This window comes from Onychostruthus taczanowskii, unplaced genomic scaffold (genome assembly GCF_017590055.1).
Source record: "Onychostruthus taczanowskii isolate IOZ18803 unplaced genomic scaffold, ASM1759005v1 scaffold208, whole genome shotgun sequence".
In the NCBI taxonomy this organism is placed as follows: Eukaryota; Metazoa; Chordata; class Aves; order Passeriformes; family Passeridae; genus Onychostruthus; species Onychostruthus taczanowskii.
In genome coordinates this window covers 66949-91482 of record NW_024499329.1, presented here as the reverse complement: position 1 = coordinate 91482, position 24534 = coordinate 66949, and the positions used below count along the sequence as shown (strand labels likewise).

Below are 24534 nucleotides of genomic sequence, written 5' to 3'. Positions count from 1 at the left end.
TCTTACTTTTTTCTATATATTTTTTTATAAACATTCCTTTTCCCTAGAGTTTCCCCTCCTATAAAGTCAGCAGGTGGAGGTGCGCTTCCTGTACTGTTGGATAAGGGGCACCAAGCACTCCGGAAGTCCTGTCTGGAGCAAAAAGGGGTGATCCAGGAGTTCTTGTGCCGTTGCTCTTTCCAGTGGATCCCGTGTCAACATCCTCTCCAAGAAGTCTCTCAGAACTGGGGAGGTCTGTGAAAAAGCAACCAACCAAGTCAACCCTGCAAAGGGACCAGGCACAGCTCATGCAACACCAGGCTGCCAAGGTGGGTGTGGTTAAAAGGATCTTGCACATTCCCAATCTGTATCCCTGTTTTTCCAGCAATGTGACACAGGTCAAGCGCTTTTTATGCTATGGACATAACTTTCTGTTACTGCTAAGCACTACTCTTAAGTTGCTTTCTTTTGAATGGGATACAGTCAATTAAGCTAAGATTGCCTGCCTCATCCTTCCATTTGGGTTACTTCTGCTTCCCACTTTGTCACTTAAACTTTTCTGAATTTCACCGGAAAAACTCTGCAGGACTCCTGCTACCTGGGCACATCACTTGGGTGGGAAGGGGGCATCAATCCATTCTTTTACTGGTCACAGATTATGGAAAGGTAGTTAAATAGAGTTCTCCCCTAGGTTCTGAGAGCCTGAAAGACCCTCATGCTAATGGTACAAGAAGATGAAGGAGTTGCAGCACCAGTACCAACAAGCTGAATGACCTCACAAGTTTGTCCTTTGGAAGAGGTATAAAAGCCTGATAGTAGCCAGCCCCAAACACCACTTCATGACCCTGCACATCTCTGGCTCATTTAATCCTCTGCATCATTAAAATGGAATTTTAAAAAATTACCATGCCATATATTTATTTATTTTAATGCTGATAATTATATCCAGTTTAGACTGGGGGCATTTCCCCAGCTCTGATTCCCTTACTAGATCCTGAAATACTGTTCACACTGAGATATTGCTCATCTCAGGAGCCCTTTGGATGACTTCACTTGGGATTGCCAGAGAAGGCACCGCACAGCTCAGGACAAGTGCCAGGATCCAGCCTGTATCCCTGTGTATAAATCTGCCCATGCTTTAGCAATGCAGCAGGGATTATCCTAGGTGGCATCCCTTTAACCTACTGCCCCCAGAATTGCAGTCACTGACCACAGTGAACCATGAATTGGCACCAAAACGCCAGAATGGAGAGCTGGATCCACAGCTGGAGCTGCACTCCAGCAGGACACTGGAGAGGATGCTCACCAGCCTGTAAATCAGAGGTCTGCTGGAAGCCAGTCTGCTTCCCAGTACAAAGTGGAGCAGAGCAAGACCGTAACCAGCTCGGGCTGTCACAGCCTGTGGCATGCCCATGTCACCAAGGAAGGCGTGACCCAGACCAGGATGGTTTTACACTGCCCAGGGAGGGCAAGCACCAGGTCCAGAATGTGACCGTGAAATTTTAATTAGTGTTGCAAAGACAAAAAGGAAAGAACAGCTGTTGATGCTGGAGTGTGTGCTGTTAGTTCAGCAGTCTACTCTCTTAAATAATTCAGTTTTAGCAGCTGCAGATGCTCTGATTAATTGGAAAGGCTGGGTAGCTCAGGATGCTGCAGAAGCTGTTTGATCTCAGAGGCTGGGCATGGAATGAAAGGAAGACTTCTTTAAGCAGGCACTGAAAGTTGATCACTACTTCTTATGTCATTGATTCTTTTTCCTAAGAAACCATGGAGCCGAGTTCATCTTCTGAGCTACTGCAGTGTCTCCATGAGTTTGCATCAGTCCTGAGCTCTCCTGCTCTGACCATAATGCATCCTTTGTAGTACTGAAGGCCATGAAGCTGAAAACTCCTAAGAGCAGGGATCCTCCTGCTCCCTTCCCTGGAAGATAAGCTACTCAATCAATATCAGTAAGCTGGGAACTGCTGGGTCCACCTGAAGCAGCTCTGACCTGCACTCTCCATTTATGCCCAGGTACCCTCACACTGCCAGGGCTGTTTCCTAAAGCAGCCACCAGCTGTCAGCAGCGGCTTGCAGCCACTAAGACCCCGAGGCCAAAGCTGTTCCCCAAGAAACATGTCCTAGCAAGACCATTTCCACAGCCAGCTGCACTGGGAACAGCTGATACAGATATTTGCCCGTGATAACCATCAGGCTTACAAGTGCTTAGCTCACCCTGTGGAAGTTTTTCAGTTTGGGAGGAGGGCTGTCACGAAGTCTCTTCATTGCCTGGACTGGAGAATCACTGAAGTAGGGGGGTTCTCCATCTACCATCTCTATCACCATGATCCCCAGGGACCAGATATCCACCTGTGGGAGACAATGTCACATCAATATACACACTCCAGAGGAATCTGTCCTTGTTTTGTTGCTTTCACAAAGACCACAACACCACACCCATGACAAATGAGAGTCATACCAAGAGAGTCCAACACTGATGCCCTTAATGCTTTTGGGCTCCTTACAGGAGTTTAACAAAGTCAATTTTGCACCCAGAACTGAGCCATGCTGGTATTGCAACACGTAAAGGTGTGCAAGTAACTGCTTGTACCTGGCTGGTTGGTAAACAAAACTAGTCAGTCTACTGCCACCTGCCCAGAACTCCAGAGTTCTCATGTCTGCTTTCTCGGAGGTGAGCCTCTCAGAGCTCACATCTCCCCCACCATTCCTTTATGGAATTGATTTACTGATCCTTGTAATGTCACAGGCTGCTCCCTGCTCACATCTGTCCACAGTAGATACAAGTCTGGGCCAAACTTTATGTGTAAAAATAGAAAAAGTTGATGCCTTGTTCCTAGAAGCAGAACAATCTGGTTTTCTACTGATTTAGGAAATATTGATGTCATCACCATCAAAGCTGTAGTCATAGTTGGGTTTATTTTCTAAATAGAATCTAGAGACTTCCTAGAAAAGCCAATAGTTATTTTCCCATGACACTTCAGAATATTACTTCTCTCCTGCTGTTAGGGAAGCGGTCCCTTACCTCGGTAGTGTATGGTATCCTTGCAATGACTTCTGGAGCCATCCAATAAGGAGTACCCACCAGGGATTTTCTTTTAGGTACATCTTTACTGATCTGAGCACAGAAGCCAAAATCAGAGAGTTTGACCTGTACCAAGAGAAAAGCAACCAGTCTTAAAAATAAGCCTTAAACAAAACAGAGGGAAACACCGCAGACAAAGATGAAAAAGAGTAAGAGGATGAGGGGAAAACAAGGGATTTGGAACAGAAAGGAATTAAGAGACAGAGGCTGCAGCAGCAGAAGACAGGAAACAATTTGTCTGAGGAAACACACCCTGCCATCCAACGTCAGAAGAATGGAGTCACTCTTGATGTCTCGGTGAATGACCCCCTGAGAGTGGAGATAGGACAGAGCCTGCAGCACCGACTCACACACTGTGGCAATCTGCTCCTCATTCAGCCTGCAATTAGAGACAGGGGGCTTAAACTGTGCAGAGCACAGTGCTCCTTCACAGGGGCACAGGGGTTTAAACACAGACACTGTGGTTCCCTACGACAATCACCATCTCACCTTCACCATTCTTCTATGTCTGTTACTGAGGAAAGCATTTTTACTTGATGGTTGACAACTTAAAAGTTTTCATAGGTTTAATACCGAGAAATTGCACTTCAAATTCTGTACCTAAATTCATTCTGCAAGATGCTGTTTCAAGCAGTTCTGACAGGCAGCAGTGCTGCTTGATGCCAAGGTGCTGCAGTAACTGGTGAGACAGCTTTTTTTTAAGCAAATACAGTAAAGACATTATTCACAAGGCTTATTGTGCAACTGTATCCACAAAACATCCAAATGCATAATTTGACAGCAAATACAGGGATCCTTTAGGATCCTTTAGGTGTTTCCTGCAGACACTTGGGGTACACTCACACCTAACTAAAGGCAGCACAGGCTACAAGCAGGGAAGACACTACTGATTTGTACCACTGTTAGCACATGGAATATGAGCCCCAAGAACCCTCTCTTTAGAAGCTGCTGCTGTTTAGAATAGCAACACAAAAACCTTCACAATCGAGTGAAAAGGGCAGAAATGAAAATTCTCTCCTGTACCTGGGGACAGTGACAGCTCTGTATGTTTACACCGAGCAGTGCTAGAAGTAAATTATTTCAAAGAATAGCTGAAGTACCCAATTTGAGTACTGTGGATTCTCAGCCCATCTCTAGCAGTTGTTCTGAACAACCCCTGGTTGAGGACAGAAATGAAACGTCCTCAAATTTAGATCTGCAAGTGAGCCTAAAGAGAAGAAAGCATTCAGAATGCAGAACTGTGTAGTGAACAGTACCTTCTAAATCCATAACAATTCCTACACCATCAGCTGAGAAATCTACACTTGAGCTGCTTGTTTGGCATCCCACACCTTACTGTTCCAAACCAGGACAGCTACTAGCTGCACTGTGGCACACTGATGGCAATTAAATCTGAAGGGTGTCAGGGGGCTACTTCTGCCTTTATGATTTAACCTGAAAAGGGAGAGGGACAAAGGCTACACGTGGGACTTCCCAGCACAGAACCCAATGCCTTTAGGAACAGTGCTTTTCCTTTCATAGTGCCTGAGCTGATGCACCTGAAAGCCCTGTGGTTCCAGAAGATCACAAGAGGTGTACTTTCACCCTGTCACGTATGGAATTTGGTTTCAGTCAAGTGACTGCACAGTGTAAAACAGATTACTGGAGGATTACCTCACTCCTGGAGATGTAAATCACTTATCCCCCTCAGCAAAAGTTTAATGACTGCAATGATGGCATTTTCCTTCCTGGGAAAAACTGATAAAGGTTTGCAGCTTACTTCTGATTAATGTTACTGTTATAACAGATCCTTCTTCCATCATGAGGGAAAAAACCCAAAACATTCATTAACAGGTTCAAAGGCAGCTTCTTAAAACAAATCTAGGCTGAGGTCTCACTGCTGGATATAAATACACAGACCCTTCATAAACCTCTTCATCACTTTTTATCTGTAATTCAGTACTAGCCAAGAGCTACAAGAGTTTCATTGGCCCTGTAAGCTGTAAGTGAGCACTCCTCAGGATTAAATGCTGGCTTGCAGACCCTGAAATGCCTCTGAACTCAATTCTGGAAGGGCCTGCCCAGGTAAGTGTTTCCAGGACACTTCTTCCAGGTGGGGTTGTGGCGGCTACAGAGGACAGTGCAGCTCTTGATGCCTGTCAAAATTGTGCTTCCAAAACTCAGAACCCAACAGAGCAAGATACATGCCACCAAGCAGAGTAAGGTACATGCCTTAAACCCACCACAGGACCTAGGCAAAGCACGTATATGAACTAAAGGTATACTAGGAATTTTTAAAAACGGAATACAATTAGTGCTAGCAATACTGCCTAACTGTAATCCAGTTAAGATTCTGAATCTTCCAAAAATAAACTCTCATCCTACACACTTTCTTGGTCAGCCTTTCCACTGGCATTCCCTGTCCCAGTTTCCAGCCTTGCAGGACAGCTCTGAAGCAGGAGGAGGGTGCTCAGAGTCATGGGTAAGACACAATCACCATACCTGCATCATCAGAACACCTCCTGAAAAGGACCAGAGGCCATCTGAGAATAACTTATTTGCCCTACAGAAATGCTTTGGGTACTATTGAATATGAAGCAGTGTAGATAAGGAAACAAATTTAGGAGAGTGTCCAGTAGTTTCTATCTTTAGGCAATGAAATTTGGGAAGGAGTCCAGATCTCAAGGCTCTGCTGCACTTCTCCAGAGGAGTTAGTGAGGTTGAATTTGTGGCTAAGGTTGCACCACTGAAAACTATTTGTTTAACACTTATTCAGTGAAGGTCCTGGCCAGGATTCAACACATATAGTAAACATTTTTTATGAGTACTGTGTTTTACAGGGAAGGTCACCAACGAGATGACTAGTGGGTATATAAAGGGATCAGTACTTTAAATTAGTCCCTTCTACATCAGAAGTATTATCACATATTCAAAATGGATAACAGTTATAAACTGTAGTAGTTTTAGAGCACTGCAAACACAAGAGCTCTGAGGGAACCAATTTGTCCCAGAAATCCCCATTCTGCTGTCCTTGCTCTGCCATGTTGATGTCTGGGATTTTGCTTTATACCTGATCTGAGACACGATGTCTGTGAGGGCTCCTCCCTGCAGGAACTCCATCAGCACCCAGAGCTCCTCTCCCACAAGGTAGCTCTTGTACATCTCCACGACATTGACGTGTTGATAGTCCCTCATTATCACCACCTGTAAAACCACAGTGGACAAGTGACCACCACAAAATCACTCACCAACTTCATCTTATCCAACCTAATAAGCACACACAGCCCTGTAACTACAGTGCAGAGCCTCCATCCCCTCAGCAATAGCTGTTCTTGGTATGAGCATAACACTACTAAAAGGAAGATGATCCTGCTCTTCCCTTTCTTTTGCCACACTGATTGCTCCAACAGATTCTGCAGACAGCAGGATCCCCCTGTCTTCAGCACCCTCACCTCATTGAAGAGGAGCTCCCGGCGCTGCTGCTTCCTCAGATCCATCATTTTCACGGCCACCTGGCGCCCCGAGTGCTTCTCCCGAGCGATGCACACGATTCCTGTGGAGCCTTCCCCAATTTTGATGTAATTCTCCAGCAATGTCCTGGGATCTCCCTGGTCCACAACCATCCTGAGGGCAGCTTTGAATTGCTCGTGAGTCACAACCACAGGGTCCTCGCTGGCTGGCTGCCCCTTCCCAGCAGAGTCCTGGGGCAGGTGGAGGTTGCTGGAACTGGTCTGGGTCTGCCGGTTCCTGGGGGACCCTGCTGGGGAGGGCCTGCCTGGTGGCACTGCCACAGCCTTCTCTGCTGTTGGAGATTTCTGGGGGGTCCCAGCTTCGGAGATCATCCTGGGGAACTCGGAGGCAGGTTGGTCTGGAGGGAGAGACTGGGCTTTGGCTGCAGGGCTGTGGGGGGAACCCCACTGCTGGGGCTTGAAGAAAGCATTAGGCTTTAAGAAGAACAAAGAGGAAAGTGAGAGGAGAAACAAAGTAATGGTTGAATTAACAAGCAGAGAGGTGAGGAATCAGTTCTGTGTCATCCCACTCTGCCCTAACACACCTTGGAGCAGACTGGAATCAAGAGCTTCAGGTTCTTGTCTCCAGGTCTGCCCAACACATGGCTTGGATGAAGATCTCCTTAGATGCACATCTTCAAGAATCCCTTAGGGAATGGGTGCTACGCTTTAGCAGCCTCCAAATTGAGGCAGTTTAAAGGGAACATGCTTTTAAAAAACCACTAAGACACAAAACCCACAGAAAAAAACCCCAGCTGCTAAAAAGCATTCCAACCTTGCCACCAAAAATCAGGGGCAACCTGTGCTGCAGAGAATTTGAAAATCCTTTATCCCTCCATGCCTCTGATCTTCCTTTGTATAAAAGGAAAGGGGATTCATGCCAAGGCTGTAAATCACTTTGAAGTCTTGGCCTAATTCCCTTTGGGTAATTACACTCTGCCTACTGAAAACACTCTCTGCACTTTCCACTGGTACCTGCAGAGCATTCCTGTCGATCAGGCATGGAATTAGCTCTCCACTTTGGGAAAAGCACCAGGCACCAGGACAGCTGGAGGCAGCCAATGTGAGACTCCAGCTACACAGAGCCACCTGCCACCTCACTGGCTTAAAACTGACCTGCTGTGAATCTGGATTAGCAATGCTCGAGGTTTTTTGAGACCTCCCACTCAAATGACAAGCAGGCCCAACCCTATTTAGTCTAGATGTAGTAAGATCACAGCCTGTGGGAATGTGGCTTCAGGATATGCATTCCCATGCCAGGAAGGATAAATATTGTTGTGCTAATACTCACCCTGGAAATGCTGACTAATTAAAATCAACATTTAGCAGGTGGGGTACAAAATACATTATATACGTACATATGTATATGAAAAATATACATAGTATATGTATATAAATATATGCAAAATAATAGTAGATCTGTCAAAGCAGCAACTTCAGAAAGAGCAAGCCCATCATTTATATTACAGGGCAAAATAGAAACTTCAAAGCAAAAAGCTTTTTCTCTCTCACAATTCAGAGAGATTATTAATAAAGTTAATAATATGGGCATGGGAACTGAAAACTGCCAATCGAGAATTTTTTACAAGAGCACTCATTTTCCCTGTCTCAGACAGTGAATAATTGTGTAGGATTTAATTCTATGCACTTTGGGTTTTAATCAAGGATTTTTGTCAAGAGCAGAATCTGCATAAGCCTCACACACAGAGAGGCCCTGGAAAACACGATTTAGCAGCGTCAGGGCACAGCACAAACACAACTGCTCCTCAGGAGCTCCTTCCTCCCCATACACCAGCTCCACCCCTGCAGTCCTGTGCTAACATGCTCACAGCAACACAGAATTTACTTCCCAAATCTTGTTTTGTCTCAGGAGAAAGAAAAAAACCCATGTTTTACATAACCCAGAGCATGCAGAAGGGCACAGAACATGCATGCAAGCTCACACAGGTTTGCTTAACCACATATAAGTCTTATTTCCTGCTCCTATAATCTGTCGGTCCCCGTGTACATGTTTTCTGTCTTGGGACATTTTGAGGTGTCGCTGGCTCTTCCACTCCTTCCCTTCATAAGGAAGGTGTGCTCAAACTTACCATGGTGCTTTTCAAGGCACCACCTTCCCATTTCAGCCAGCTACCCAGCCAAGTGGCGGATGCTGCATCTCTGGAAGTGTTCAAGACCACGTTGGAGCAGCCTGGTCTAGCGGAACCTGACGGACACTGATGTCTCTACCAACCCAAGCCAGTCTGGGATTCCATGATTCAGTTATATCCCTGTCCCTTTCACCTGCAATTACATACTTCTTACACATCATCAGCTCCATTAGAGCAGCAGACCCAAGTTTTCATCATCAGAGGCTGGTAAGAACAGCTTAGATAAACAAAACCAGGGATGGCACAGATCCCTCACTGGAGTAGGGAGATAGATTAGTCTTAGGAGTCTTCCCTATTCCTCTCCTCTGACAGACAGCTGGACTTCACACACTCCCAAGCACATCCACTTGGCTGGTAACTTCTGGTCCTGCTCCTGGAAGTGCTGAGCATGGCAAAGACACTCTGGGGAAGACAAAAGTGGCCAGCTCTAGGTACTCAGGGGACAGGCCTCAAAGCAGTGCAGATCAGCCCAGAGCCACTGAGACAGCAGTAAGTGCAGTTTGTGTTAAACAAGGACTGCATTCTTTCAAAATCTCTCCCTTGGAAAGGAAACCCACTGTGCCCAAAGCCTTGGATCCTTATACAAACTGCAAGAAGCTGGATTAGAGACATCTCCCTGCAACACCCTTCAGAATAGTCAGGTTGGTTTGGACAGTGGTTCCTGTCATCATCCTCACGGTTCACAGCTGCTGGGAATCAACATGGCCCAGCACCAGCTTTAAAGCCACCATACAAGCCATGCACAGACAATGGATGCTGGGTCAGCCCAGAATGGAAAAGAAGCAATGGCTGCATTTCCTATCCAGTACCAGGAACCAGAGATTTTCAGTATAACAAGAAATGAGTCATCCATTCAGGACAGCTTTCCTGGGGGAGCTGTAGCTATGAGCTGTCCCACCCTTTACAAATCCAACAGCCTGACTTCCTGTGTGACAGCACCGTGGGTGCTGATGCAAACCCTGCTGCTGTAGTGGCCTGGCAGATATAGCTATAACCAACACACTCTCCCGAGTTAGTTCTGGTTTGCACAGGCAGAAGAATACATTGCTAATGCAAATCGTGGCTATTTCCCAAATGGCAAAGGCTTTTTGGGGCCAGCAGAATGGCATTGCAGTTATGCCTTTACCTCACAGAAGGTAATGATTAAGACCCCTCATCCTTCCCGGCCCACACTCCGGCAGCTCTGCCAAACCTTCTGCCGGAGATCTGGCTGCCATCCTGAGCTGTGCCTTGCAGCATCTCGTGAAGCTCGGGCGGACCACACATTTCCTCTGCTCGGGACTATTTTGATTCCAACATTAATCATAACAAGAACAGATGGTTGCCCAATGTTTGCAATTAAATTGGCTGCACAGGTAACCTCTGGAACTGTAAAGTCAACACTGCAGTCCAGTGAATATCTCTTACCTTGATCTGCAGGGGAGGGCCTGGCTTGTTTGCGCTGCTGGACAAGGGGAACACGCTGCGCAAGAGCCTCCTCTTCAGGCTGTTCTCCCGGGATTTGGAGTTGGGGCTGCCCTCCCCCGCGGGTCTGGCGCTGGGCTGTCGCTGCAGCCAGCCCTCTTCCGGGCTCTTCATTGCAGTCTCGCTCTCCCCCAGCACGGCGGGCACGTGCGGCAGCCCAGAGGTGCGCTGCAGACAGCTGCCATCGGCGCCCTGGAACTCCGACGGCCCCAGGGACTGGGCTTTTGTCACCATCCCGTTGGGATGAGGCTGCCCTTCCAGGCGGGATTTGTAATCTGGCCACATGGTCTGCCTCCGGGCCACCTTGGACCCACCGTTGCAGTTGAGGTAGTTCCCATACTTGTCTGCCCAGTCTCCTTCAGGACTCTGAAGGTACATGTCTGGGGGTCTCTCATCTCCCAGGAGCCCAAGGGACTGGGCTCTTCTCCTGCTGGTGGGGCTCCTGCCCCTCAGAGTGTTCGAGCTGATGGCAGAAAGCTTCTGGATGTCATTGAGCAACCCAGAGATGTAACCTTCCACTTCCACGGTGCTGCCCCGCACCACGGTCTGGGAAACACAGGGAAGGTGAGAAACAAGTCAGAGTTGTAAGAATCAAGGCTCAATCTGTATTGCCAAAGGTTAGATTTTGTACATATAGCCAAAGACAACTCAAGGAATTCAGGAAAAATTACCAATTTTCGTCTTTTGTTTCATTGTCCTTTACTGAGGGAAAAAAAAAGTCCTTGGGTTACATCCCACAGTGAGAGCAGCAGTGCTGTCAGCCAGAACAGTCAATTCTGCTGTTGTGCTCACATTCTAAAAGACAATATTAGAGCAAAAGTGGGATATTTCAACACTCCTGGCTTTTTTGTGCTGAAGCTGTGTGACACTACATACATCACTAATGCACTCACCAAGCTCCTGAAATATTAGTTCTCAGAAGTTCCAGCATGCTGCAAGCTCCATTTGCAAAACTCACCTTTGCTGTGCCAACACAAGGTTCATCTCTCCCCTGAAGCACTCTCAATAGCCTTGTAATCAGCGTCCCTCAGTCTGCTTCTCTACAATTTCTGCTAATACATCCCAATCCTGACCAGTGCAGACTGTGCTGTTCCAACTCTGCCTCCCTGCTCTGCTCTGCCAAGCTATTATAATTAAAAATTATGAACAAAGGGTCACAGCAGCTCACAACTGCCTTGTAAGCAAATGCTGAAGAACAAGGCTTCCATCCAAACAGGCACCAGCTCTGTACAGTAGGACGCTTGAAGCTGTTGGTATATTATGTAGTCTTCTACCTTTTTTTTTTTTCCTGGAACTAAAAAGCTTACAGAAGCTTTTCCAGTGCTGGGAACCAAAATATTTCATTTCTCTACAGAAATTTGCAGCACAGGATCTCTCCTACACTTTCATGAACCTCTGCCTGAGGAAAGTCCTTCCCTGGAGTGACAGCAATCTCCTGTTTGCTAACTGAGCTCCAGGGATCTTCTAAACATGCTGAATTAATTACACTGAGACTAATATTTAGCTGGTGCAACACAGTAGCTCCAGTAATTTCAACAGAACACTACCACAGTGCACAAACGAGCACCTGGTTTGCTCAGCGTCTGAGAATGAAAGGCAAAACAGAAGATTTTTTGTTCAACAAGGTGAAGAAAGGACAACTCAACTCACTCCATGGTGCACACACACCAGCTGCAGCTGGAAATTCTGGTCTTCACTCCTACTCTCTCACCACACACACACTCCCCTTCCTCCACAGCCCAGCTGCTGTCACAGAACAATGTGCTCGGGACATGAACTTTTTGTCCAAAATGGACAAAAGTAATTCCAGAAAGACATGAGTATTCTCAAAATAAGAAGCCTCCAACAACATGCTATGGCCTCTCCAGAAAATCCACTGCAGTTCTCCCCTGCTAGCTAAAACTCCCTAGAATTAGACTCAAGTCACTCCCATGAAATCAGACCTAGCCCCAGCAGACAGGGAAGATGGGAGTTAATCTTGTTTTGCTGCTGTGTTTAAGGATTGCAACAGATTAATGAGGAAACATCTAAATTTGAGCCAAATGTATATGGAGTGCTCTTACATAGCTCATACCTTACTGACCAAAACTGAGAAATTATAACAAGAAAAGCATCTTTTTATAAACCACACACAAACCCAGGAACTGCTCTGATAATTTAATCCAGGACTATATACAAGGGCTTGGCCAACTAGAACTTGGGGGGAAAAAAAAAATCTAATTGACTGGTATCATTGAACCGGAGTTAATTCAAATAGAGTTTACCAGAAACAGTCAAGCTTTGTTATGCAGTCTATGAGAGTGTTTGCATTTCAAATTACTGGGAAAAACGGTGTTAGTTGAAGATGATTCCTCAGTTTTTTAAAAGCCTGTTGGCTATTCTGTCCTTGTTCTCTTAGGATTTGCACCTCCTTTCAAGCTTTTACCATTCTTGGGTTTAGTAAGTCAGACATGAAAGTCCCAACCACACAAGGCTCAGGGCAAACTCCAGGAAATCTCTTCACACACTTGTGTTTCACACATGTCTGTTTCAACAGTGATGCCTCACTATTTTTTGAGCATCCTTGGCCTAATACTTAAGGAAACTTGGCTTGGTCTGGAAACGCTATCGGTGCAGTGCCCAGAGCCTGTCTGAAGTCAAGATACAGGGGACTGCTATCACTTCTCCTGACCCAAAGCCCCCTAGCCTGTGATTAATGAAAATTGAGTTGCTTGACGTGATTCTTTTCTTGATAAATCCATACTGGCTGCCAGCTATTACCCTCCTATCTCCTTGGAAGTGGCTGCAAATAGATTACTTGCTTATTTGTTCCAGTCTCTTTCTGAGGACAGAAATTATTCTGACTGATTTGCAATTCCTTGAATTTCATTAGGCCCAGCTGACTTGAAAATATGGAACTTCTTAGCTAAGTCTCATTTCTGTTCCCGTTCTTTTCTTATTCTGGCCTGCATTCTCATCCCTTCATCCTCATGCTAATTGTCAGCCCACTGATCACACTTAATGAAGACCAGAGAAAAATCACTAAACACTTAGGAATTCACGGTGTCATCTGTTAACTTACTTCCAAAGCTAGCAGCTAAAAAGTTCTTTCCTTCATCCTTCTTCTCCTCCTCATTGCACTCATCACATGTCCTTAGTGCCCTTTATGTTTTTTGAGAATAACATTTCTTTTTGTGCATTGCCCTTCCAGTTTTGCTCCTCCATGAATTTCTTTTCTCTTTGCCCTTTATAACTTGACCTAGTTTCCACCCTTCTGAGCAATCCTCCCGCAGTTTAAGCTCATTACAGAGCTCCCGATCTAACCAAGTTGGTCTCTTATTACACATTTTATCTCTCCTCTGGATTGTGCTCCTATCCTCTACTACATTTTGAACCTCAAAGCACATTTAGGACACCAAGTAATACCTCCTGCCTATTTTATTTTTTACCTATTCTTCCTAAGCAAGTTTTTCCTTTATAAACCAGCATTCTGCTCAAAGATCCTGAAGAGCCATTTCATTGGCAGGTTTGATTATGTACTGAAGCTTACATTAAACCAAATATAGTCCCCTTTATTCTCAATGCTTTAAGCACCTGTACACAAAAAGCTGAATATATTCATCAGATGGCCAACTCTTTTTTATATCCCTCCTAAAACCCAAGTAGCAACATCTCTGTTTTACAACACACCTTTCAATTTTTAGACCCCTGCAGGGCTTTTTTTTTTCAACTGGGAACAAAAACTTCTCCCAAGCAAGCACAATTTCAAGCACAATATTTCTGTCACCATCTTTAATTTCCTTTCCTGAGAGGTCACCACGAAGTTGCCTTTTCCTACAGCATGTTCCTGCTGTCACTTACACAGTCTCCAGATGCCAGGACCAGCAGCCATCTAAACCCACCCATTTACAGGAATCACTTCTTTTTCCTTACTGAAGGACATTGTCCCATTACTATGTCCCACTTTCCATTAAAGTGCTGGTTTATTTACCATTTTAGCCCAGACCCTAATTTAGTCCTTGTGGTCCTCACTTGTCCATGAACTGCAAGGCAGTGCTACATTTCTCTCTCTCCCACTTAGGCTTCCCTGGAAACTTAATTACCAGCCAAACTTACTCACGCAGGAGAATGACAACCTTCTAAAACAGGTCTCCAAAAATTCTTCTCTTGGCTTCCCTGTCCAACAGCTGAAAGCCTCCTGGCTCCCGTCAGCTACCACAGGAGCTTTCACAGGTCCCCATCACTGTGACAGGCAGCCAGCTGCTTATTTCAACAGTGACAGCAACAGGTAAGGATCCTACTGTCCTTATTCCTGATGAAGTTAATATCACCATGGGCTATCAAAGCCTGCAATCCACTGAATTCCATACAGACACCCCCCTTAGTCCCATTTATGGGGCATCAGAAGCAGTGCCTCAATTGGAGGCAACTCCCCAAGGAACAGGAAAGAACTGTCTGCCTCCCTCACCTTCATAGGCTGGAGCTGCATCCTTGTGATTCTTGAAGGGTCTACCACTGGCTTGGGGCGCCTCAGCGTGTCCAGAATATTCTGCCATTGAGGTGGCAGGCCCACAAATTTGCCCTCCTTTGGGTCAAATGAGGTGTGGACACGGTGCTCAAAGTTCTGCGGGGCCGAGATCTCCGGGCGTTTCTTCTTCTTCTTACGGAACATGATGCCTGAAGGGGAGAAGGCAACACGGTCAGTGCCTGTCTAGGGCTGAAGTGCCCAAGCAGTAAAATCAGGTATCAATTCTATGAGTTAATTATGTTGTATTGAGAACATTTTCCAGTGAAAAGCACTTTATCAAGAGTTGATCACCTGCTTTTATAGATGAGGAAACAGGCACCAAGACAGCAATGGTTTTGCCCAAGGCCACCTTGCAGGTTCATGGCTCAGATGGGATTTCTGGTGACTTTCCTTATTTCTACAAATTCATATTGCCTGATAAAACTATTTAAAAAGTAATTAAGAGATACATATTTATATTTTATCTGCTTATACCTACATTAAATGGCTCTGGAGTCCAGCCAGTTAGACAGCATTGATTCCACCACAAGCCTGAAATTTAAGGTGGTAATGAACAGGGCTCGGTTTTCTTTTCACTGCTTACTCCAAATAAGTAATATCCACTTGGTTCCCATTTAAAGACAGCAGAGCTGTTGCCAAAGGAAGAGCTGCCAGAGACTGACTCTGGATCTCAGTTTTTCTTGCTTAGACAGAGGGCTCAGGAGGGAGAGAGGAGGTGGTAGGTGGAAATCAAACTCTGTCAGCAGGTAGCTGAAGAAGCTAAAATTAAAAACTAAGGTTTCTTTTCCCTTGGGGGCTTGAGAGAGACAGCTTGTGTGAACAGCCAGCGCAAGTGCAACAAGCCAGAAGCACCTAACACTGAAATACACCCAAATACAGGAGACTTCAAAGTCTGAAATAAGAATCTATAAGCAAATTTATAATCCAAAAAGATACTTAGAAAGGTCAGAGATTGGACCTTTCTGAAATCAGGAAGATATGAAGGAAAAGGAAGAACCAGAGTCCTGTATGCAGACAAGAGGTGGGAAAGCTGGAGGACTGCAGTGGATTGACACAACCTCTTCACAAAAACCAGATAGGGAAGATAGGGTGAGGAGATTTTCTATGGAGAGCCAGGGTTTTTCACAGTGGGGTGTGGTGGGAGTGAGAGACAGGCATAAATCAAAACAGGAGCAGACCCAACAGCATAGAAGGAAAAGTTTTCCTGTGACCAGGAGAGTCCAACATTGGAGCAGCCTGCCCAGACAGGCTGGGCAGGCTCCATCCTCAGGGGTTTGCTCTCAAAGCCAAAGCCCTGAGTAATCCAGCCTGACCCTCCAAGCTGACCCTGCCTTGAGCAGGGGGGTTGGGCTGCACCTCTCAAGGTCCCTTTTCCTCTGAAATGTTCTTCGACTCTATTCACTGTTTTAGGAAAAAGCTGCACAGGTTTTTTAAAGCAATTGGCCAATAAACAAAAATAACAATATTTGTATGCTCTTCCTTTTCCACGGACAATGTTCTATTGGCATTTACCTCTCACTAACACTGCTTACAGCCATGAATGCCATCTTTTCCCTGACATCAGGCTGAGGATTTTTGCCACTTAATCTTCAACTTTGTAGCAGTCACTCTTCCCCTGTACAGGACCTCAGCTTCCAACTATTTGTGCTGAATAAATATTTACAAGGGTCAGAGAGACAGACCACATAGAGAGATAACCCACTGCAGTGTTGACATGAACACACTTCTGGAGGACACCAGTCTCCAAAATCAGCACATCACCGTGAAATCTATGTCAAACATTTTCCAGATTGTCCCACTCTAAACTTGTTTAGGGAGCAAAGTGCAGCCACCACCTGAACAATGACTTTGCTCCCTGGTGCTAGACTGGGGTCTTGAAAATTCAATACACAATGGCTCCCAGTTTGGTTACAACGATGCTGCAGCCACAGGGACAGGAAGTGTTTGTATGGCAGAGAAGGACCTTTGCTCCATCTAATCCCCCATTCATGCAATCCATCCTTGGTGAAACACCAACTTCACGTGCACTGTTCATTTCAATAGCCTACTAAAGATACCTCACAGGTCAAAAAGAAAACAAAAGGTTAGGAAAGGAAGAAAAAAATCCCAAAAAACTTACAAAAGAGGCTGGAAGCAACTGGTCTGCCTAGAAGAGATTTTTCAGAATAATCTTTGCTTAGAACAAGTTCCAATGAAAACCCAAATACATCTTAATGGAGAGCTTATGGGAAGGGTGTCTGTGCTCCAGGTCTGTATTGCAGCTCCTCAAACACAGTGATTCATCTCTCAGGCCCCTTAGGTGCTGCTTATTAACTAATAATCAAGACTAAAGTCAGAGGGCAATTCTTTAAGGAAAAAAAAGTGCAGACAATCCCAGAAAGGAAAGATACTCTAATAGCTCGTGGTGTTAGTAGTGCTCAAACCAACAGCAGGAGCTGCTGAGGAGCTTAAGAGCCTCCAAGGGAAGCAGGGAGTATCTCTGTAGTATTGCAGCAAGTGGTTCAGTTCTGAATCCTTGACTACATGTGAGTTGTGACAGCTCCTTGATCCACCTTGACTCAGCCACAGCAATCCCAGTGATCATACTATTTCTACTAGTACCTCTTCTGCTCCTATTCCTACAGCTTCATAATGAGAGGATACCCAGGGCACAGCAGACAGTCTTAAGTTTGGTTTTTAAGTGCTTCATGTGGCAAAGGGTCCTGTAAAGCAGGGTGTTACAAATGCCACAATCATTAGCACTTGTAGCATCAGTGGTTTTCTGAACATGTCAGGCATTTCCCCATAACAAAAATGATTCTGGCTTAAGTATTTCAAAATGCAAAATTTTAAAGCCCAGGTGATATTTTGGCCCCAACGAGAACAGTGGCTCTATTTCACCATCCCAGTTTGCAGAAGTATAAACACAACACTACATTTGTATATTTACATAAAATCCCTATCCCTGACAATCAACATGTGGACTACAGTTGGATCCCATAGCCAAAAGCATGCTTCCAAAACCCAGAAAGGAGCACCTACTGAGTTCATGGTCAGTTTTAAGTGACTGGTTAGCATGGCCTGCATCTACCTTATTGGCTTAAAACAGACAGCTTAAAAACAACAAAATGTAATCAGCTCCAAATACAACACACCCCTGGGCATCCAATGGTATTTGCTCTACATGGTCAGCATCAATCCCTGATTATAAAGAGATCAGACAGGTGGTTTAAAGGTAAACTGCATTAGGATCAAATGAAATACATACACTAAAAATAGTTATTTGAAATCCAATGAATTCTAATAATCTTGGTAGCTTTTGCATCTCATTGAGGAGGTCTGTATTTAACCAGTCTCCTTTCACTTTGTGGTTTTCATGCAAGATCTATTTACTTGTATTTCCAATACCCAGCTAAAGAATGTTTATTGTTAAATAAAACACATAAAACCAGGCCTTTTCTAAGTCAGTGAGAAATGAATAAGAACATTTTATGCATATAAGATTTTGTAAATCAAGCCAAACCTGTATTTAAACATAGACAGCATCCCTTTAATACAACAACACAAATACTGTGACACTGATTTTATAATAATCTACTAGACTTTAGTCTTTCATTCAGTGCTGACAACTGTACTGTAAGAAATGTCACAAACATAAATAATAAAAGTCACTACCACAAGACAAAAGCAGTCGGAGATTGAAATTCTCTCAGCGATCCATTCCTGCTGCCTGGGAAACCACGTTAGGTTTTTCAACTCCAGATATAGCTGTTCCTAGATGATACAGTTCCAAAAGCTGTCACATCTGCCAGCGAGCACGAGAAAAAATCCCACAGCCAGCAGATCCAGAGCAGGGGGAGGGATCAACTGGGAAGGAGGGGCAAGAAGAGAGAGGGGTCAGCCTCAGATGAGAGGAAGGGGTGGGAAGATTAAGGCTGGAAGGGGAATGAGTGTTAGTGAGGGAGAGAGGAATGGTTGGAAGACAGGCAACCCGAGGAGGAGGGCACAGTAAAGAAGCAACATCACCCGGAGGGGAAGAAAAAAAAAAAAAGAAAAAAAAAAAAGAAGAAGTAGATAAATGTTATCAGGAGTGGCTCGTTCCAACGCCCAGACAAAGGCAGCAGCGTGCGCTGCCTTTTCACCCGACCTGCCTCCACCCTGCTCACGTCCAGCCACACGTTCCACTAGGACACCGCGCCGTACGGAGCCGGGCTCATTCCCTCCCTCACTCACACATGCACTTGATGATAGCACGGCAGCACAGAGCTACTTCAGTCTCACTTGTGCAGTTTCCAGTTAAAAATAAGCTCTCCCTCCCCCTCCTTGCTGCAGCGCTGAACTCGCTCATCAGCTCATTGCGTCGCTATCGCAGATCTGGACGCAGTTCCCTACATTCCTCCTGCCCCGGACGAGAGATAACGCTTGGTCCCTGGGCTCAGGAAAGCCATTCCCATAATTTCCAAGTCCTCCCACAGCTGATCTGCCAAACTGCTCTGGCCAGCTCCAAGAGGAGAGGGAGAGAAGGAGAACTCTTCCTACAGGACCTGAGGAACTGCAATATGCAGATTGAGTTTGCAGTAGGAAGATGAAGATCCCAGAGAACACAGCAATTAAAAGGAAAAATGTATTTCCATACTCTGCTACTCAGGTCACTGTCATGTGCTGCATTTGAAATGGATTGCAGATTAACTAGGCCATTATCCATGCATGTCATATGCATGTGTTCACACAAATGTATGTGTGAATATGCACACGTGGAATTTCACTGCATCCCATACCTTCTAAAATACTCATGTTTGCCTTCCTGAGGTTTCCAACACTCTTAGTATTTATTACAAGCCATAAACAATCATAGCAGTTTGCAAATAAAGGAAAATGACAGGTTAGGTCCCTGAAGAGCTGACAAACCCAAATGTGACTTCACACAGCAAGGAATGGCAACAAGGGTCGGTGAAAGGGAAAAAGAAAAGCCAAGTGGTCCAAAATCTGAAACATCTGAGTATCTGAGAGCACTGCCCTGACACCTTCTGCATTCATCTGCAATTCTAGTTTTAGAAATACTGGTTGAAGTACCTTTTTTCCTCCTAAAGGAAGAGGGGATATTTCCTAGCTGTGCTATCCCTTTCCTCATTGCAAGTCCTTTCTCCCTCACCAGCCCCCCATGGCAAAGCTGCATGTTGGAGCAAAGCAACAGCACAGCAAACTGATGTAATGCTCTAAATCCTGCCCAAACACACTTGAGAGCACAGATTAATATTACATTAGAAATAAGCTTAGGGAGAGACATATTTGTTATATTGGTGGGTTTATTTCTGAGGAATGAGAAGAACAGCACAACTGGCTTGACATTTTTTGGCCGTGCCTCCACTGAGCAGGGTCTGAAGGTGCTGCCTCTCTCTCCCCTGCTCCATTTCCTTGCTCATAAATTAGGACTAAAACCCAGTGAGCGCCTATTTGCTCAGCTTGTTTGGGACGCTGCTGGGTTACATACTTTTAGATGTGTTTTAGTTATATCATACTAAATTCATTCTGGGACATATATAAAAGCACTTGCAAAGAAAAGACCTCTTGAACTTTCCAAAACCAGCACAGGCATGTCCCAAATGCTAATGGGCCTTATCCCTTAACAAATAACAAAGTTTTCCATTATTTACAGTCCCCTAGAAATCCCAGCTGAAGTCACCATCCCATTGTGTCTGTCTCTGAAGTCAGGCCCCACCCTCTAGAGGTTTCATCTAAACAGACTAAAGGTGAGGAAAGGGAATGATTATCCTCATTTGCAGATGAGACAAAAAAAATTACTAGCCCTGTTTCTTCCCACCTATGTCTAGATGAGCAGATCTACAACATCTCCCAGCTATGTCACCTGGCTGCTTTTTAACTTTATATCAAGGCTAGATCCAGGCCCAACACACCCAGGCTTCCACAGAGAGAAAACCTGGGTGCAGAGCCCCAGTGGAGGACGAGAGACGCTCTGACCACAGGTTTGATCTGGACACCAGCACGTAGGTCCAGAAGCCTTGACAGAACTAAGCAGCGTAGACAGAAATCACCCCCAAACCTCAGCTGCAGTTCAGTGCCTTCATTACAAGACCAGCCTTTCCCCCTTGGGCTCAGTGTGTGAGAGGGTGCAGCCACCAAACGCTGCTGCAGCACCAGGGAAGAAGGCTCACTCATCGTGTCCTTGACACGCAGAGCCAGCAGGACGTGTGCTGCAGGTCACCAGGCTGAGACCAAAGCCACAACAACTCTGACCCTTCTCCCCCACCTTTTATGTGATTCATGTGGCTCGTGCCCTGTTCTGGCTATACCAAGCCACGCTGTGCTGCACCTCTGACACTCACCTCACATTTACACCCCTCCCTCTCCCCTGTCCAAAGAGCAGCTGCATTGTTCCACATGGATTTTCCAACATTATTTTGGCATAAAGGATGCATCAGGGTTAAAAACAGGTTGCTGTATTTTGCTGTTAATCCAAAGCACTACAGAGCTTCAAGATAGGGCTTGATGGATTCAGGGCTTCACTCTCCACTGTCTCGTGTGACAGATCCATTCAAAATCAGCGTAAAAGTACTATCAAGATTAGAATAAGAACGTTTAAGGTCTTGTCTCCAAAAATTCACATGAATAGCAACATCTTACAATCAGACAAGAGGTTACATTGGGACAAGCCAAGGGGCCACATCTGGCATGTGGGGTCACATGGCAGGGGAAGGAGCCAAGGCACTGGGCTGCAACACTGGGCACCACATCCTGCGGCTCCATGTGAGCCCTGGAACCTCAGAGTGCTCTTGCACAGCTCGCAGATCCAGCTGCCTCTGGCACGTGGGGTTACAAGAGGGAAGCTGCAGCTCCTTGTGCAGATGGGCACAGCACAGATTTTACTGTATGCAGGAACAGTCAGGGAGCAGGGCTGAATTCTCACAAGCAGACCTGTCCCAACAGAGGCACTGGTGACCACCATCCTGGATCACCATACTTGTTCAGTAGCACAGCAAAGGGCTGACAGAAACACCCCAGCAATTCCCCAGATGACCCAAGTATAGAGATGCAAGAGTGAAACTTCCAGCCAACACTAAACAATCTCAGTCCCTAGTTATGCTCCTCATGTTCTCCCAAAGAGAGAGCTTGTGTTATCCCCACAGGATAACTGATGGGAAAACTCCAGCCCAGGCAGTGCCCCCCAAAACATGGAAGGACAGATTTGCTTAACCCCACAACCTGCCTGACTCTCAGTGCCTTCCTGCTCACTGCTGCCAACACTGAGATGCAAATTTAAATTACAACAGACAAGTCTTCTCCCAGGGAATATCAGTTATCGTGCTCTGTTTGCCACAACTGTGAGTGTTCACACAGCCCTCTGTATGTTAAAACCTGAGATGCACTCCTAACACGAGATAAATGATGGCTATTGGCTACAGCTACGTTCTGTTCATCAATTAATTACAAAATAATCTAATTACTAACACTACAAGTTAAATGGCTGAGCCTTAGGAAAAGTGTAATTTCCTGAGACATTTTTGAGGGAAATAAATTTCAACTTTTAGTCTCTGGGCACCCTCCATTCCCACTGTTCTCTTTTGCCAGACAAATGGAAGGTCAGTCTAAGAACAACAGTACCATTGGTAAGACCAAATGGCAGTGCATTAGTCCTCAAACCACATGGTAATCCTGCAGCTTTAGAAACCATAATGAGGAATGCCTTAGAAACAAGACCTGTAGCAGCCAAGTGCTGATTTTGTGCTCCATTGCACTATGACATTGTAACTCAAAGTCAGTGAGACTGGTGCAGGAGCAGTGTTGGTGCCACAGACAAGGAAGCTGCTCCCTAGTCCAGAACCCCCCCGACAAGGTGTCAGAAGTTGCTGGACTCTCTGCTGGGCAGCACAACTCCTGGTGAGCCTTCAGCTACTCCTGCTCACTTGTGTCCTGTCCAGCTACAGAGCACATGTACTGCTCTGAATGGGATGGAACTTCAGCAGGGTACCCCTGTGGGTACCCAAAAAACCCTCAAGTGCAATACAGCACTCAGAGCCTGGCTGTATGTTTTTACTTGCAGTTGGGCTAAGCTAGTCCAAGCTGCTTTAAGCAATTTTGTTTAAAGCAATTTACACAAATATTTAGCTCTTTTCTCTGCTTGTGAATTTCCCTAAGCATATTACAGAAGTAGGTTAAAAAGAGCTTTTTTTTTTTTTTTTTTTTTTGGATTGGAGGCAGGACAGACAAACTTTAAAGAATTCTCCTTAATTTCATTCTCCTTGGGAATGAAAATCATTTTGTGACCAAGCAATGTTGTTTCTCACTTTACAAGCCTTGGCAGCAGGACCCAGGGTGGCCTTCCCAGGTACATCCATACTCATGCCCAGCTAGACAGAAACAGCCCCTGTGCACAGAGCAGGCTTTTCATCTGGTTACTAATCCAGCAAGCTATTTGCTGATAGTACTTTCCACTTTTTGATCAGCTTTACTTCTAGACTCATAAATCATTGTTCACACAGCATGCAGGCTGTACATACCAAGGCAGCACTGAATGTTAAAAACAAGCTTCATCACACCATCAGGAATGAGACTTTTCTGTGGGACTGGGCTGGAGAGAGAGTGAGGCAGCAGCTTCTCTTCCCCAGCAGCTGTGTTAGGGGCCAACAGGTTGTACCCAAACAGAGAGCTCAGAAAAGCAGACAAAGAGTGGCCAAAGGTCTCTCACTTTCCATACATCCCCCAGCTTCACCTGAGAGCTCACACTCACCAGACACAAATTGCTCTTCTGTTTTTTCAGTGCTCTGTCCCCAAATACATTAAAGCATTAATGCCCTGGCAAAAAAGAAAGCAAATATTAACAGACGGGACTGTTTTCTGTCACTGCAAATACCTGCCTGTATGCACTGGTTACCTGACAAAATAATTAAATACAAATGCCCAATAAATCTGTATATTGTAGCTTCAATAGAACAAGATTAGGCAACTTTCAGCCAGCCAAAACACACAGAGCCAGCCCCACACGAGTACTCCAGCATAGCTTCAGGAGGTGTTCTGAAAGGATTCTGGCCAGCACAGCCGCCAGGAGGTTGGGAATACACACAGGAAGGGTTTAACTAGACCTCTGTAAGGTATGGTGAGGGTCCTTGCAGATAGAAGATACTTAAGAGCACACTAAGTATTGCTCTGTCTCCTGTAAAGGCGATGAGTACGCATGTTCCTGACATGCTGTCTGCTCTCTCAAGCATCATCCCGAGTAATTTTTAACTCCTTCTTCACCCCAAGGTTTTAAGAGCATCACCCTGCGAGATTCAACAAGGCATTTTCCCTCCACATTCCCCATACTCTTGAGTGTCAGTTGGCTAAAATACCAGACCTCAGCCCCACACGTTGTCCCACCTCACAGACCGTGGAAAGTAAAAGCCACAAGATCTTACTGGCAGTCCTGCTGCAACAATGCTGGTGGTGGACAGTTCCAAGGGAGAGGAGAAAGAAGGGTATGGAGGTAAACTCTCCCACTGTCATGCAGCAAAGCCGATTGGAGGACGGTGTTGCTGGGCTATAGGAGTAAAGATGAAGCAAACTTCTTCCCAAAGGAATCCAGATCCCAGTTTTTCTTCCCTTCCAGAAGCATCCCTTGAGAGAAAAAAATTGTATGACCTCCCGAACTATTCCACTCTCACTTCACCCCAGGCGGGCACTGCCAACACACGTGAGATCATTACACTAATCCATGGCAGTGGCACGGCTCAGCTCCGAAGAGAAGGGGTTAAGCCGAGGCAGCACAGCCACTGGGAAGCGGAGACTTAGTTTGAACTGACAAACCCAGTCCTCCGTAAACACAGGGAACAAATCCCACGAAACAGCAGCCATTAGGACGGTTGTTCTGGCTTTAAAGCAAGCAAGCAA

At 45.5% G+C, this 24534-nt stretch overlaps 1 protein-coding gene across 1 annotated transcript; it reads right to left on the bottom strand.

The window, feature by feature from the left end:
• PAK6 (p21 (RAC1) activated kinase 6) lies at positions 1–24169 on the bottom strand. Its single transcript, XM_041404092.1, has 10 exons — positions 24063–24169; positions 23396–23460; positions 14611–14819; positions 10107–10709; positions 6493–6984; positions 6111–6244; positions 3314–3440; positions 3002–3127; positions 2194–2328; positions 1–234 (listed from the first exon to the last, which is right to left on the bottom strand). Exons 3-10 carry the CDS (start codon positions 14812–14814, stop codon positions 67–69), a joined length of 1989 nt encoding a protein of 662 aa, XP_041260026.1. The 5' UTR covers positions 14815–14819; positions 23396–23460; positions 24063–24169; the 3' UTR covers positions 1–66.
• Positions 24170–24534: the final 365 nt, after the last annotated feature.

Coding starts and splice junctions, on each gene's coding strand:
- PAK6 (XM_041404092.1), bottom strand. CDS start 14,814: ATGTTCCGTAAGAAGAAGAAGAAACGCCCGGAGATCTCGGCCCCGCAG. Junction 3,441..6,110: donor GACATCGTGTCTCAGATCAG/GTATAAAGCAAA, acceptor CTCTAATTGCAG/GCTGAATGAGGAGCAGATTG. Junction 3,128..3,313: donor TTCTGACGTTGGATGGCAGG/GTGTGTTTCCTC, acceptor CTCTTGGTACAG/GTCAAACTCTCTGATTTTGG.